At 42.6% G+C, this 17,662-nt stretch overlaps 1 protein-coding gene across 11 annotated transcripts in view; it reads left to right on the top strand.

Annotated features, from left to right (window-relative positions):
• ptk2 (protein tyrosine kinase 2) overlaps nucleotides 1-17,662 on the top strand; it is a 151,163-nt gene that overhangs the window by 26,696 nt on the left and 106,805 nt on the right. For 4 of the 11 annotated variants that reach the window (XM_004915026.4, XM_018095177.2, XM_018095180.2 and 1 more), the window contains exons 1-2: nucleotides 8,151-8,512; nucleotides 14,306-14,332. In XM_004915026.4, coding sequence (XP_004915083.1) covers nucleotides 8,410-8,512; nucleotides 14,306-14,332 — 130 coding nt within the window. In that variant the 5' untranslated portion in view covers nucleotides 8,151-8,409. Of the gene's footprint in view, nucleotides 1-8,149; nucleotides 8,513-14,305; nucleotides 14,333-17,662 lie in introns of those variants that run through there. The other 7 variants (XM_018095181.2, XM_031904109.1, XM_018095182.2 and 4 more) reach the window with 4 other exon arrangements.

Genomic DNA, 17,662 nt, shown 5'->3' with positions numbered 1-17,662 from the left:
AGTGCAATGCATTGTGGGTTATGTAGTTCCTACATGCTGTCTGTAAGCTGTGGGGAAGTTGTTTCAATTTGTAACATCAATGTTTTAGTCCCTCCTCCCCTGCCAGGATTTCAAATGATGCAGAAAGAGAAGAACTGTTTTGCAGGTGGATTTCAGCATATAAAAATGGGATTTAATTCCTACTTGGAAGGAACAGATTACAGTGATAGGGATATTAGGGGTTTCTGTGTTGTGGGGGGCTCTTTAACAAGTTTAGATATGGAAGCCGGAGTTCCCAGAGTTTAATGATTTCCCTTCCAGCCATCACACTGCGCTAATAGAAAGCCATTCCCATGGTGAGCAGGCCGGTTAGTCGCTGACACATTGCTCTCCCTGGGGATGTAGTTCTTAAAAGTAGGGCAGCCGCGCTCATAGGGTAACTGGTAACTTCCATTAATAAACAGTGCTGTGCGCCAATGCAGAGTGATACTGAGTACTGTGTGCCGACAGTATAGGCCCAAAATTAAAATATAATATACAGATGAATGTTCCCCCTAATAAAGTCTCCAAGGAGTTGCCCAAGGCTGCAGGCTGGGCTCGTTGAACTGTAATGTGACTGTAATAGTCTCTTTCCCAACAGGTAATGAATTGCAAGACGTGCGGCTCTTCCCTTTCCCCTCGCGGCAGAGCCGTATAAATAAGATAGCCAGGCCAATTAGTGGTGTCCGATAGGGGAACATTATCTGAGTCGGTGGGATAATTCCTCCAGTAACAGCAGCCGGGGCTAAATGGAGTTGAAAGCTCAGATCTCCCCGGGGAGCCCAGGGCACCTTGCTTTGTAGAGCAGAAACTTTCCATTAGCGAAGTTTTTATTGGATGCTAATCTTTATTTTCTCAGCGCGCGTGGTGCTACATGCTAATTGCCTCGCTACGGCCACATCCTCCTCTCTGTGCATTCAATATGGCCGCACTCTGGTTCCCAACCAAACCCTCATGTCTGTGTGTGCTCACAAATCTGATTGGTTGTCTAACTTGCAGCTCAATCTGTGATTGGGCAGTTTTAGGGATATGAAATGCCGTTGGATTTTTGGAGGTTGACTCGAGGGCCAAACAATCGGATCTTTACATGCATGACTGCCTTTACACTTGATCATTAGTTGCTGTTATTCATTGATCCCCAACCAGTGGCTCAGGGCAACATGTTGCTCCCCAACCCCTTGGGTGTTGCTCTCAGTGCCCCCAAACCAGGGAGTTATTTTTGAATTCCTGACTTGGGGGCAAGTTTTGGTTGAATAAAAACAAGGTTTCCTACCAAATAAAGCCCCTGTAAGCTGATAGTGTGCATAGAGACCCCTAATAGCCAATCACAGCCCTTATTTGGCTCCTCCATGAACTTTTATGATTCTCGTGTTGCTCCCCAAGTCTTTTTACAAGACTGTGGCTCACAAGTAAGAAAGGTTGGGGATCCCTGCTGTTATTTCTCTGATGCTGCTGAGCTACAGTATGTATCAAAATAGCACTGTTTAGAAGACCTGGGCCAGAAGGAATGAAGGAAAAGGAAATAAGTAAGACTCTATATCATTAGCACTGGTGGCATTTGTCTTCATTATGTGAGCCGGCTGGGATCCTTATGCAGTGTGGCAGTTAGTGAGTACTGCGGAATCCGGATATGAAAGGGTTTGCCCCCCTGTATCCATGTAAGCAGCCCCACAGCGGGGCGAGAGAGCCAAACATTATTGGACACCGATCTGGCCTCCGGCCACGCTTGGACAACATGTGTTCCGATCATCCAGAGCGTAACGGAACAACTGCTGCTAGATTAATCCTGCCACAATTCCACATCCCTCCCTCTTACTCAGCTAGATTGTAAGCTCTTTCGCTTAGAGCCTTATACCGTTCTTTTTGTCCAGAATGTTAAAGGGATGCTGCCATGATATTTATGGGGTACTTTTTATTTCTAAATGACACTGTTACACAGCAAATAATTCCCTCTGCCATTTAACCTTTTATTCTTGTACCAACAAATGTATTTGTAGCTGTAATATTGGTGTGTAGGCGCCATCTCAGTGCCTTGTGCCTGAGTCTGAGCTTTCAGCCAGCGCTACACATTAGAACTGCTTTCAGCTAACCTATTGTTTCTCCTACTCCCATGTAACTGGAGGAGTCCCAAGCCGGACTTGGATTTCTTACTATTGAGTGCTATTCTGATACCTACTGGGAGCTGCTATCTTGCTCCCTTCCCATTGTTCTGCTGATCGCTGCTGGGGGGGAGGGGGGGGGAGGGGGGGGGATATCACTCCAACTTGCAGCGCAGCAGTAAAGTGTGACTGAAGTTTATCAGAGTACAGGTCACATGGCCTTAGATCTGCTGATGGCACTAACTACAGTGCAGTAAAGCAAAGTTAATTAGCCAAATGTCTTGTTCTGCAGCACTGTACCATTATAGAGTGTACTTACTGAATATGGGGGGCATTTACAAGGATTTTGCTCCTTTAAATCCATTAAAGGGGCAGTTCACCTTTAACTAACTTTTAGTATGTTATAGACCTGTATGACCTATTCTAAGCGATAGTTTTCAAATTATTTTCCGACTCTTCTGACTTAAGTTTTTACATAGGGGTCACTGACCCCTGCAGTGAAAAAACTATTGCTCTATGAGGAGCTATTGCTATTGTTACTTTTTGTAACTTAATTTTCTGTTCAATCCCTCTACTATTCATAGAACAGTCTCTCATCCACGCCACTCCCTGGTTGCTAAGGTAACTTGGACCCTAGCAACCAAATAACTGCTCAAACGCCAAGCTGGAGAGCTCCTGAACAGAAAATGAAATAACTAAAAAACTACGAATATTACAAAATGAAGACCAATTGCAAATTGTTTTCGAATATTACTCTCTACATCATACTAAAAGTTAACTCACAAGTTTGTTTTTATACCCTTGGGCACTGTCATTTATTCTTGTTAATGTTGACAAGACTAAAAATCCTGCCCAATGGGTATATACACAGAGTTAGGTATGTGGTACGGTTGTGTAGATTTGCTGGGAGTTGTAGTTCAGTAGTACAGGCTACATTTTATTTCATTACCAGGAGCCCTGTCTTCCCCATTTGCAGGATTTTACTATATATATATATATTTATTATATAATATGTTGCTAGTATAAGTATGCAAACGGGTCTGTGGTGCCGCTAGATGAAGGGATGATGCGCTGCTGTCGGACATGTTGGAGCTGTGCTGGAAGCTGATGCTTTGTGACTCCCCGTGCCAGATGTATAAATAGCTCTCTCTGATCCCAAAAGCTTGTTGTGTTTCCGGCTGTGTCGGTGCCCCTTCTGCAGGGCGCGTGCCATCAAAGCCCGACACGGATTTATTTACACAGAGGAGAATAATGCAGGCTGCTATGGGGGTCTCTGTGCCAGCAGGGCAGGGGCACGAGGGTGCTGGGTGCATGACATCAGCCTTGGCACCCCGGGATGAGACAATGTTAATCGTCTGCCAACGCCATTAGAGATTTGCTCTTCCGAGCGGAACTGTTATCTCTGCTCGTACAGAGGGTTTCTGGGAGCCCAAATCCCCTGTGCGCTCGCTGCATTCCCAATCAGCCTAATGTCCCACTCTCCTGCCAGCCGGTATATAGGCACGGGTTCATGTAAGGACTCTACTCTGTCAGCACTTTCATGTGCCCCTCGGGGGGCTCACACTCAGTGCCAGTTAGAGAGAGATTTAGGGAGAATGCCTGTTTTACCCTTCTGTATACACCTGAAAGCCTAGCTATGGGGCCAGCACTGATCAGGAGGTGCCTTAGTGTACAGTATGACGGTACAGCTTATTGTGTGCCCAGAGCATTCCTTCTCTGTATATTTGTATTTATACATATGGGTAGGGGGTGCCATAGTGTTTCCCTTAGACAGTACAGTATGGGGGTACAGCTTATTGTGTGCCCAGAACATTCCTTCTCTGTATATTTGTATTTATACATATGGGTAGGGGGTGCCATAGTGTTTCCCTTAGACAGTACAGTATGACGGTACAGCTTATTGTGTGCCCAGAGCATTCCTTCTCTGTATATTTGTATTTATACATATGGGTAGGGGGTGCCATAGTGTTTCCCTTAGACAGTACAGTATGGGGGTACAGCTTATTGTGTGCCCAGAGCATTCCTTCTCTGTATATTTGTATTTATACATATGGGTAGGGGGTGCCATAGTGTTTCCCTTAGACAGTACAGTATGGGGGTACAGCTTATTGTGTGCCCAGAACATTCCTTCTCTGTATATTTGTATTTATACATATGGGTAGGAGGTGCCATAGTGTTTCCCTTAGACAGTACAGTATGGGGGTACAGCTTATTGTGTGCCCAGAACATTCCCTCTCTGTATATTTGTATTTATACATATGGGTAGGGGGTGCCATAGTGTTTCCCTTAGACAGTACAGTATGGGGGTACAGCTTATTGTGTGCCCAGAACATTACTATATATTTATATGGGTGGTTGCTTTCATGTGGGCCGTACAAGAAATGCTTGTACACACAGTGGGGGTCATTTATAAACACTGGGCAAATTTGCACCTAAGCACTAACCTATAGCAACCAATCAGGGCAATCCCTTTTTCAAACAGCTGAAGGTTAAACAATGAAAGCAAACATCTAATTGGTTGCTGTGAGTTATTTGCCAGGTGCAAATTTGCCCAGTGATTATAAATTACCCCCACTGTGGGTACAAGCATTTCTTCTCCGTATATATTTGTATTTCCACATAGGCCATAGTGCTATCTATTTATGCTAGGTATAACAATAGCAGAAATCTATCTGTGGAAATGGCCAAGCAGGATGGCAGCTCCTGGGTATGTGCAGATAAATTTATTTATGAGTTTTCTTTTAACTACTTGGATGCCACATTTCCATTATGGAACTGATGCCCGTTATTTACCCCCTTAAACGGGTTGTTTGCATTTGAGTTAACTTTTAGTGTCATTGTTAGTATTATTATTTTTAGTATGATGTAGAGAGTAATATTCTGAGACAGTTTGTAATTGGTCTTTATTTTTTATTTGTAGTTTTTTTTAATCATTGAAATTTTTGTTGAGCAGCTCTCCAGTTTGGAGTTTCAACAGCTATCTTGTTGCCAGGGTCCGAATTACCTAAGCAACCAGGGAGTGGTTTGAAATATATATATATATATATATATATATATATATATATATATATATATATATATATATATATATATATATATATATATATATATATATATATATATATATATATATAGGAGAGGGGCTGAATAGAAACACTTGTTATATAAAGAAACAATAACGGTATTTGGCAGGGCTCAGATTTTGCTAAATCCACGGTCCTGGCCAAACCGAATCCTAATTAGCATGTGCTAATTAGTATTTGGAAGGGTTAATGTCACTGCATAAATACGGAAGTATAACATTTTAAACCTTTCAAATCCTAATTAAGCTGATTTGGTTCGGTATTCGGCTGAATCCCTTAATATGGATTCGGGGATTCGGCCGAACCCCCTGGGTTCAGTGCATCCCAATAAAAACAATAGCCTCACAGAACAACAGCATTTTAGCTGCTGGGGTCAGTGACCCCCATTTGAAAGGTGCAAATAATTTGAAAACGATATTAAATAAATAATGAAGACCAATTGAAAAAAAAATTCTCCTTGTCTGCAATAGAACAGAGAAAGGGAATTGCTCTATTTTGGTGCCGACCGGCAGCTCTCTCTGATCTGTGCCACGTGTTGGCCTATAACGTCGGCACGGCCCAGTTCAAAGGGGCAACTGGAAGCCCCAGCATGTGGGGCATTTATGGAGGCACTCCAGCTTGCACGTTACATGGCACTAAATACCAGTGAGGAACGAGATGGACACTGCGCCCCGTGGCACGGAATGGGTAAGGCCTGTTATTGCACTTATCATACTGAAATAAACTGGTGTTTTTATGCCTCTTATAATTGCCCCTCTTGTACTTACATAGTGAGAATATCCTTGTAGCAGAATCTGCCCTGGGCTGGCGCTCAGCTTTGTGTAAACTCCCCGCAGTGGGCACCCTTCTAGAACCGTAAAAGCAGCATACTGAGTTTATTAAAGGACAAGTCAACCCAAAATATAATTTTTTGCCTAATAAAAGAAAACAGAATTCTAAGCAACTTTGCATTATATGTTTATGTTTTCTGTTATTGGGCAAACAATTATTTTTGGTATTTACCTTCCCTTTCTGTGCATACTTAGGGCCCGGTATTTAAATTATTTCTGATTTTACGTTGATTTGTGCTGTATTAATGCCTCTCTGTGCTCAGTGTGTAAGGCAATTGCTGCACAGGGTACTAAGCAGATTTCTGTTTAATCAGCCCCCTGTGTGTTTGTGGGGGTGGGGGGGTTGCATACGATGTGTGTATCCCTGACCCGCTCTGGGTGCCCCAATATGCTCAGGGCTGTCACAGGCTGTTGAGCACAGACCTTTCAAGTTACGGGCCCCAGCTGGTGCATTATGGTCTCTATGCCCCTGGGACGCAATGGCTCCATGCTGAGAAGCCCCACTTTAGCCCTGGGCTACAATACGGACAGATAATAACAGTACATTAAAGGCTGGATTCCTTGCATGGTCCCTTATTGGATCCAATTAAAGGGTTAGTTGTTACAGTTCCACGCAGTCATTTTGTTACAATGTCTGATCATCGCAGACGGCAAGTGGTGTTTGGAAAACTCCGTATAGGTACGGGACCCCTTACCCAGAATGCTCGGGACCTGGGGTTTTCTGGATAAGGAGTCTTTACGTAATTTGGATCTCCATGCCTTTAGTCCATCGTAAAATCATTTAAACATGATTAAACCCAATAGGATTGTTCTGCCCCAATAAGGGGTAATTATATCTTAGTTGGGATCAAGTACAGGTACTGTTTTATTATTACAGAGAAAAGGGAATCATTTAACCATTAAATAAACCCAATAGGGCTGTTCTGCCCCCAATAAGGGGTAATTATATCTTAGTTGGGATCAAGTACAGGTACTGTTTTATTATTACAGAGAAAAGGGAATCATTTAACCATGAAATAAACCCAATAGGGCTGTTCTGCCCCAATAAGGGGTAATTATATCTTAGTTGGGATCAAGTACAGATACTGTTTTATTATTACAGAGAAAAGGGAATCATTTAACCATTAAATAAACCCAATAGGGCTGTTCTGCCCTCAATAAGGGGTAATTATATCTTAGTTGGGATCAAGTACAGATACTGTTTTATTATTACAGAGAAAAGGGAATCATTTAACCATTAAATAAACCCAATAGGGCTGTTCTGCCCCCAATAAGGGGTAATTATATCTTAGTTGGGATCAAGTACAGGTACTGTTTTATTATTACAGAGAAAAGGGAATCATTTAACCATTAAATAAACCCAATAGGGCTGTTCTGCCCCCAATAAGAGGTGATTATATCTTAGTTGGGATCAAGTACAGGTACTGTTTTATTATTACAGCGAAAAGGGAATCATTTAACCATGAAATAAACCCAATAGGGCTGTTCTGCCCCCAATAAGGGGTAATTATATCTTAGTTGGGATCAAGTACAGGTACTGTTTTATTATTACAGAGAAAAGGGAATCATTTAACCATTAAATAAACCCAATAGGGCTGTTCTGCCCCAATAAGGGGTAATTATATCTTAGTTGGGATCAAGTACAGGTACTGTTTTATTATTACAGAGAAAAGGGAATCATTTAACCATTAAATAAACCCAATAGGGCTGTTCTGCCCCCAATAAGGGGTAATTATATCTTAGTTGGGATCAAGTACAGGTACTGTTTTATTATCACAGAGTTAAAGGAAATCATTTGTTAAAAATCAAAATTATTTGCTTAAAATGGAGACTATGGCAGACAGCCTTTCCGTAATTCGGGAACTTTCTGGATAACTGGTTTCCGGATAACAGATCCCATACCTGTACAGTGATTCTCCCCTGGGTGATGTCTGACTCATATCATTTATGAAACTACACCTCCCACAATGCCCGTCTGCCTGCATTATAGTTATATGCAACAGCAGTGGGGGAGGCCAATTACGTATTGCCAAACTCGAGGGGTTAAACTAATTACCATACCGTAGTGCAAGTGTGCAAATTGGTAATGGTGCATTTTGAGAGGCAGTGTGAAAAGCAGCAGAGCAGCCTCCCCTCCAAGATTTATTGTATGGTGGGCAACCACACTCAGCCCTCTCCCATCTGGCCGCTCTGAGGGGGCTTCTCACTGAAAGCAAAGAGCCTCGCCGGCTGACGGATGTCTTTTGTGTGCACATCCCAGTTTGGGCTGCACCGGAGACAATAGCCTTCTGATTCGGAGGGGTTTGGGAAGCGGCTGGCTTGACACCGGGGGCCTTATTTTTATTTTTTAACTTCCTGGAGTAAAGCAGAGCTTTCTAAATGCCAGCGAAGCCTCTGGATTGTGAAGACAGGAGTCGGAGCAACCGGGCATTGCTGGAGATATTCCTGAAGAGACGGCAGCACATGGAAAGGCCTCCCTACGGTATGTGCTGCTGCATAGGCTGCTCTCCTCCCGCTGTCACAATGGAGTCCTACAGTGCCGTCACTTTAACTGCCACTTACTGCAGTGCCACATTGTAACTGCCGCTCTTACTTTATACAGCGGGTAGTTATTGGTTCCTCCATAGTGTAATTCACTGTTAATGAATACGCAGGGGATGGTGTTATATATAAATGTACCTTTAGTATCTGACTGGGGTAATTTCAGCAACTGTGCAGTTGGTCTTTGTTTATTTCTTTTTGTGATTGTTGGAGGATTTGTGAAAGTAATACTGACATATTTATTTAGAACATGGGGGTCGTGACATGGCCTGATGCGCATATATAGAACATGTTATCCGCAGGAGGGGAGAACCTGAAACTGCCCCCTGAATGGGGGAATGTTTGGGCTTAAAGGGTTCTGCTGTTAGGTGTTTGCCTCTCTAGGGCTGGGGAGGCAGCGAAGGCTTCCTGGAGCTCATCTGTTGGCTGAAATATATGCCCTGGGTGACACACACACACACTGACTGCTTCATTGAAATAGAGGCAGCCATATAGGGGGACATTGCACAGCAGACTATTTGTTCATCATGGAAAAATTGTATATTTGCAATTTTTGTATTTTTTTTTTTTTACTTGTTGGTGTTACTTGCCCTTTAAAGCATAATGCAGCTGATTTATGATTCTATACGTTGTATTGCTCCTTATTGATTTTATTGGCATTCCTTGGGCATGTAGGTGCCCTTGTGTCATTCAGCACCCATGTTTGTAAGTGAGCCCTGATATCTGATATCCTGATATCCGGAACTTTCTCTGGGATTTCCCTGCCCGCCTCTTATTGAGAGAAAAGCCCTAATGTCTGTGGCTAATGGCTAAATAAGTGCTTTACTTGCCCATCAATCCAACCATTAGACCTTTCCCCCATCTAAATGCACATTATCACTATTATGCACTATTATGTGTGCACCGTGCACTTCCTGCACTTCATCTTATTGCTTCCCTTTCTGTCAATACATCAAATAACGGCAGTCCTGTACTACTGATTCCCCTCCCTTTGTATCGTGTTTATATATATATATATATATATATATATATATATATATATATATATATATATACAAAAACAAAAGAGGAGCACACCCTATAACTAAAGCAAATGCCCTTGGTGCTGGTCAAACAATTTTGGTAGACAGACAGAGTACCGCACACAAAGGGACTTTATATAGAAAACAAAAATATTTATTGAAAAAAATCCAAATTTTTTTCAATAAATATTTTTGTTTTCTATATAAAGTCCCTTTGTGTGCGGTACTCTGTCTGTCATATATATATATATATATATCTTTACTTTCCATTCTTCATTCTCCTTTCTTAATTTAAAGTGAAACTCTACCTCCTAAAAAAATTGTATGTTTCAAAAAAGTATCTTTCACAAATACACACATACACCTTGCTGCGGAGACCAATGTTTGCTTGTTATCCCACCATGTTCTCTGGTTCTGACTCGTGAAACAATGTAGCAGATGCCAGTTCTACTGCAGGTGTGTTTGTCAGCCGGCTTCCGCTACATTGGTTTAATTCATAACCAACAGTGCAGAGAACATTATCAGCCAGACAGAAACTGCTTTCAGCGGCAATTACATTTAGACAAAATGAGAAATTAATGTGTATAAGAATGTGTATACGATTTTTAATATGCAGAAAACAGTTTGCAGGGTAGAGTTACCCTTTAAAGGAAACCTGCCCATGTTTAAGTCTTTATTTCGAGTTTGAAGTGAACATAAGGACAAACTGAAGCTCGTGTCAATCTGTAGCAGAATTATATAAAGATATAATATTAAAATTCATGAGGCAACGACTAATGAGGTCCCTCTTATATTTGTATCTCATTATGAAACAAGCTAATTAATTGCACATTAGTTTGGCTGCAGTTGGGGCCTGTGTATTAAACTTATTCTAAATAATGGGCTTTGTTTAACACTATAGTTATATTTGTGCCGGAGCTGCCATATTGATCGTTCCCACAGGGTTTCCGTGTTTTGCCCAATCTGATCAATGTATTTAGGCCTTATTTGCATTTGTTTATTAAATCCTGTCTTCTGAATGAGAGAGATAACCCTCCCCACTCTCCGTATCTATTATCCCTGTGTCGATGACAATAAAGTGCTAAAGGCCCTGGGCAGCTTCGGGAGAAATAATGCTCATTCTTATAATCTCTTGCTCCCATAGGTGCCATTTGCTTTTTTTTTAGGGCCACAGGGGATGCTGGGTGTTTAGCTGTATGGCAGCTGCAATTTGCTCTGTGTGTGTTAAAGGAACAGTAAAACCAAAAAATGAAAGTGTATCAATAATATATTACATACTATATCCTGCACAGGTAAAAGCTGTGTGTTTGCTACTATCGTTTATATAAACAAAACTGCTGTGTAGCCATAGGGGTAGCTGTTCAAATTGAAAAGTCCCAGGTTACATAGCAGATAAGCTCTGTAGAATACAATGGGAATCTACAGAGTGTATCAGTGATCTGCTATGTAACCTGGGACTTTTCTCCTGCCCCCGGGGCTACACATTATCTTTATACAAACAATAGTAGGGTTTGTGTAGCAAACACACAACAGTACATTGTATTTTAAAGGGGCGGTTCACCTTTAGGCTAACTTTTAGTATGTAATAGAATGGCTGTTTCTAAGCAGCTTTTCAATTGGTCTTCATTATTTATTTGTTATACTTTTTGAATTATTTGCCGCCTTCTCCCAACTTTTTGCAGTTTTTAAATGGGGGGGGGGGGTCACTTACCCCGGCAGCCAGAAACTATTACTCTGTGAGGCTCCAGTTTTATTGTTTTTGTTACTTTTTGTAACTTTATTTTCAGATAGCTGCTGAAACCCCAAACTGGAGAGCTCCTGAACTGAAAATAACTATACAAAAAATAAAGACCAATTGCAAATTTTCTCAGAATATCACTCTCTCCATCATACTAAAAGTTAACCCAAAGGTGTAAGTGCATGTATGTACATGTGTGATATTAAGAGATATCATTGTGCCAACAATAGGTTAATTCCCGGCTCGGCCGCATCCCTCGTGGGGGGATCAGGTAGTTGTTCCTTTTGTCTGTGCTCATTGGTGATTAAGTGTCTCGCACCCCAGAGAGCCATTGTTTGGAGCTGTTCCATGGGGTAGATGGGAGTTTGAGTGGCTTTTGTCTGTACTGGGGGTGGATAAGAGACATTTACTGGTCACAGAGTGATAACAAACTGTCAGTAGCCAGGCGGCAGCTGCTGCTCACTGACATCTGAACTGCTGACATGTGGGACGCCTGTGCCCCCCCACGCTTCTTTTGTTGCCTCTTTCCTTCGGGCCCCACTGTGTGTCATTTCCAAAGCAAAGTCAGCTGTCATTTTGCATGTAATATGTGTCTGCGCGGTCATATGCTACATGCACATGAGATTAAAGGCAACAATAAAATTGAATTGTGGGGAAAAAAATAGCAGCTTTCCAGAATTTATTTTACTTAATAAACTGCTATTGAAGCGGTATTTGTTATTTTATGCTCTGGTGGTTCTGACTTCTGAGACAATGTAGCAGAAGCCAGTTGGTTTAGAAATGATAAAGAACGCAAAGCTGACTTCTGCCATATTTGTGTCTCGGAGAGAAAGTGATCCATACCCACCCTCATAAACTCACAAACCCCCAATCTGCGCAGCCAAGCATGGGCTGGCAATCTGTGGGTTCTGGCAAATGCCAGAGGGGCTTCTGTTCGATGCCACAGACTATTTATTGGGGGCTGTTTGGGTCTCTGTGTACATGGAGTGCCAGGGCCTCTGTTGAATCCACATTTGGGTCTGTGCCTATTTCTGACAGCGCCGGAGGGGAGAATGAAATCCAGTAGGAGTGTGTTGGGGGGAGAGTTATGCCCACAACCTGCCTGTTACCCCATTTCAGGGGCAATTTGTCCATATATGATGTTCCGCTGGCTGGCACATACCCTTAAACAGTGTCGAACTGGGGGCAGCAGCCCACCGGAGCCCCTGCACCTCCTAAACACCCTCCCATCCGACCCCCTCCACCAAGTGCACATAATTTAAACTTACCTTTGTTGGTGGAGGGAGAGCGGGGGAGCACCCAGCGGGGATGGGGGTCAGGGCCGGCGGGACCCACTGGGCTTTTTCCTGGTGCCCCGGCGGCCCAGTCCGACCCTGCCCTTGAACATACAAGCTTACATACATTCACACATGTACACCCCATGCATACGCGCCACCCATCACTGGAGGAGGGAAGGAAGGCTGGAGGGACAGCGCTAGGGGGAGAGTCAGGCCACAAGCTGCCTATTTCCTTACAGTAGCCGCTATCTGATCCTCTTGCACTTCCCCTGAATCCTGTTCCATTGTTTAGCGCAGGACACTTCCTCCTCCATTGCCTTCTCCTGATACAGAGATTTCCTTCCTCCCCCAACCTGCAGGGAACACTTTCCCTTTATTCTCTCTGCCACCCAAACTGTCAATCATTTTATCTCATTTCATTCTGGCTCCCGGATAAAACCCCCTCGATTCTCACTCGCACTTTTCCGAGCAAGATGTTACAGTGATAATTAGAGCAAGGTTAATTGGTTAACGGAGTGTTAATTGGCATCTTGGTGCCTTGGCCAGGTGATTCTCATGGTGATTCTCATGGCTGAACGTGCAGATTGGGCTCCAGCCTTTATGCTGAGCTGTTTCATTAACGTTTGTTTACTGTCTGGGGGCTGAGTGCGTAAATATCAGTGCGGCTATACGGTTTGGGGGGGGGCACCACAAATGTCACTGCAAAAAGGTTTTACAAGTTTCTGTAAGATTTGGTGCTGTATAATGGTTCAAAACTACTGCAGGAATGCTGACATTTTCCATTGAATTTATTATATAATATATGTCATATATATTGTTCTGTTTCATATTAGTGCCAGCGTTTTGGGTTTTGGGATGTGCTATACATCTATAATGTTTCAAGCCGTTCTGATAGAGCTCAGTAATTCCCTATAGGGCAGTGATCCCCAAACTACATGCTGCCCCCAACCCCTTGGGTGTTGCTCTCAGTGCCCCCAAACCAGGGATTTATTTTTGAATTCCTGACTTGGGGGCAAGTTCTGGTTGAATAAAAACAAGATTTCCCACCAAATAAAGCCCCCTGTAAGCTGATAGGGTGCATAGAGGCTGCCTAATAGCCAATCACAGCCCTTATTTGGCTCCTCCATGAACTTTTATGGTGCTTGTGTTGCTCCCCAAGTCTTTTTACATTTGACTGTGGCTCCCGAGTAAGAAAGGTTGGGGATCCCTGCTATAGGGTATAGAGGTATAGCATGTGGGGGTCTCCATACGGAATCAGCAACTACTATTGGTGGCGTGGCTAAATGTCTGTATAGATAATGCTCCACACGAGTATCTAATAACAATGCACCCCCCCTTATTATATAATGTGGCAATAACTTCTTGGTGAATGTTTATATTGTTATAGTTTACAACAGGGGTTACATTATTCCCTATATTATATCTGAGAGCAAAGAAGGTGTGGAGGTTATCTCAGTACGGAGACCTGTTTCTATGCCCAGACACAGTAGGAACCACAGCCCCTACATATGTGGGTAACTTCCCGGTTCTTTTCTAACCCCCCTCCCCCCATTTGTAATTTTTCCTTAGGGTTTGTCCCTATTTGGAATAGATTTTCGCTTTACCTATTGATAAAAGTGCCCTCTTTTTGACCCCATTGTTAATAATTTATTATTCATTATTTATTCATTAATTTCTTCTTTTTTTTCATTTTGCAGATATTTCAAGGCTTTCGTTCCAATCAGGTAAGTGTTTTTGTTCTCTTTTTTTTTTCCCCTTTTTGTATTTTTGCAGTTTTACTTTTCATCACAGATTTCCCTGCCGTGGCTATGGGAATGTATAAACCAGCCTAAGCTACAGTCAGCTTATATGATGTTGTACAGTACAGATTTTCCCAACTGTAACTGACCAGGCCAGATGAGCCCCACACCACACAGAAACCCCTAATGTACATATATATATATATATATATATATATATATATATATATATATATATATATATATATATATATCTTTTCCTCCGAAAAGTAGGAATAAATACCATTTTTATATGCTGAAATCCAGCTACAAATCAGTTCTTCTCTTTCTGCATCATTTGAAATCCAGGCAGGGGAGGAGGGACTAAAATACTGATGTTACAAACTGTAACAACTTCCCCACAGCTTACAGACAGCATGCAGGAACTACATAACCCACAATGCATTGCACTGGGATGTTCCTTTCCTTATTGACATCACGTGTGCAGCAGGGGATTGTGGGATTGGGAGAATGCAGGCTGAAGGCAGGCGACTACTGCTACATTTATTTGAGTCCCAAAGTAGTCAGCCAGACCAGCAGGGAAACAGGGGGCGGGGCTTAGGGAACTGTTCCAAACCATATTATTACATTAAACATCATGAAAAGGCTGCAAAGGTGTAATATACATCATCAATTTTTTGGGTGGATATATAATAGGGGTGTGCAAGGTGCTTCCTTTGATATGGATCCAACCTAAAGAAAAGCAAAATGTTTATAGATTTATTTGCACCACTTTCCCCCTGAGGGGCAGGACACAGGCTCAGTCTTGCACTGGGAATGCCATTATCTCTTGGCGGGGGAATTGCTCTGCGAGGAGGTGAAATTTGTGAGAACCACTTCTGCATCTTAGGAACGGCTAGGAGAGGAATTTCTGCTGTATGTACTGTAGGATTAATAGTGGGACAATGATGGGTCAAGTCATGTACACTTAGGGGTGTATTTGTACCCCAAGACCACAAAATAAGGCTGTCTAGCAATTCATTTTATATTCACATTCAAAACCCATCAATAGAGCTTCTCCAGCAGAATCCAGCATTGTAATCTGTTTTTCCCATAGGGCTAGCCATATTCTTCATTTCCCAGGGTGCCACAGTCATGTGACCTGTGCCCTGATAAACTTCACTCACACTTTACTGCTGCGCTGCAAGTTGGAGTGGTATCCCCCCCCCCCCTCACCCCCAGCAGCCGATCAGCAGAACAATGGGAAGGGAGCAAGATAGCAGCTCCCAGTAGGTATCAGAATAGCACTCAATAGTAAGAAATCCAAGTCCGGCTTGGGACTCCTCCAGTTACATGGGAGTAGGAGAAACAATAGGTTAGCTGAAAGCAGTTCTAATGTGTAGCGCTGGCTGAAAGCTCAGACTCAGGCACACTTTACTGCTGCGCTGCAAGTTGGAGTGATATCCCCCCCACCCCCCCAGCAGCCGATCAGCAGAACAATGGGAAGGGAGCAAGATAGCAGCTCCCAGTAGGTATCAGAATAGCACTCAATAGTAAGAAATCCAAGTCCGGCTTGGGACTCCTCCAGTTACATGGGAGTAGGAGAAACAATAGGTTAGCTGAAAGCAGTTCTAATGTGTAGCGCTGGCTGAAAGCTCAGACTCAGGCACAATGCACTGAGATGGCGCCTACACACCAATATTACAGCTACAAATACATTTGTTGGTTCAAGAATAAAAGGTTAAATGGCAGAGGGAATTATTTGCTGTGTAACAGTGTCATTTAGAAATAAACACTACCCCATAGAAATCATTATGGCAGTGTCCCTTTAATGTAATGGGGATATATTTCTGTCCTGAGGTAAATTACCTTGGTTGCCTATATTTACACCCCTCTGGGTGTTTTTACCCCTAGGGGGGCCTGTTGTACTCCATTTGTAAACTCAAATCTCTGAAGAAAGCGGCTCGCAAAGCACCATGGTCAGCCAGAGAATGGATAAAACTCGAACTTTATTTACATTCTTAAAAACCCAGAACGCCTGACGCGTTTTGTGCGTGCCCGCACTTAATCATAGGCACGCCATAGGCACACCATGGTGCTTTGCGAGCCGCTTTCTTCAGAGATTTGAGTTTGCTCCCTTGGGCTACGGGTTCGGGGCTCCAAGCACCCGAACCAAATTTCGGCATCGGTGAGTGTGTGTATATTTATGTGATCTTCACTGCTTGTGTACTAACATTTGAAATATTTGGCGAGGGACCTGGGGTATTTACACCCAGGTCAATACCTATTTTAGGTAAAGATTTTTGTCTTTAACTCTGATCTCTTTTATAAATTGTCTAATTAAACTGTGTTAGCACACTATATATATATATATATATATATATATATATATATATATATATATATATATATATATATATATATATATATATATATATATATATATATATACATATATAAATTTTACTGAATTGGGTGTATTCTTTGAGGATTTAGGTACTCCATTTGTAGCTTACATTTTCTCAGCCCCACCCCCGTGCTGGGTTTCATGTTGTATTGAGAAGCAGTAACACGTGTTCATGTAATGCTCAATTCCCTTTGCTCATGGGGTCTCGGCTCACATGCGTGTTATTCCGTAGGCGCGTGAAGCCTTACGCTGCAGGGTTGGTACCAAATGCCCCGCTGGCACACAGATTGGGCGGGGATTTGCTTGGCTCATACCAAAGGGTAACTGATGTGGTTGTTGGCAGTACAGGATTAAAGGAAGATGCCTTGGGGATACGGGTGCTGTATCTGCTCTCAGTTCCCATTATCAGCATGTGAATGTGTCCTCACATGACATGAAAGGAAAGATAAATTGGGACCACTCGGTTCCCATGAAATGGCTCCAGCCTGTAATATTAATTCATGCATTTCATATTGTTTCTTTTTCTATATATCTTTATGATTAAGACCTCCCCCCATATTGGGAAGTGCCATAGTGTTTCCCTTAGACAGTACAGTATGGGGGTACAGCTTATTGTGTGCCCAGAACATTCCTTCTCTGTATATTTGTATTTATACATATGGGTAGGGGGTGCCATAGTGTTTCCCTTAGACAGTACAGTATGGGGGTACAGCTTATTGTGTGCCCAGAACATTCCTTCTCTGTATATTTGTATTTATACATATGGGTAGGGGGTGCCATAGTGTTTCCCTTAGACAGTACAGTATGGGGGTACAGCATATTGTGTATGTGCAGTGGGATGATCCCCCTGTAGGTGTGTATGTGACAGACTTCCTGTGAGAGCTTGTCTGCTTTGGTTGCCCAAATGGTGGTCTTAATCAGGACCTCCT

Source organism: Xenopus tropicalis, chromosome 6 (genome assembly GCF_000004195.4).
Source record: "Xenopus tropicalis strain Nigerian chromosome 6, UCB_Xtro_10.0, whole genome shotgun sequence".
NCBI classification, from domain to species: Eukaryota; Metazoa; Chordata; class Amphibia; order Anura; family Pipidae; genus Xenopus; species Xenopus tropicalis.
This window is presented reverse-complemented; position numbering and strand designations above follow the sequence as displayed.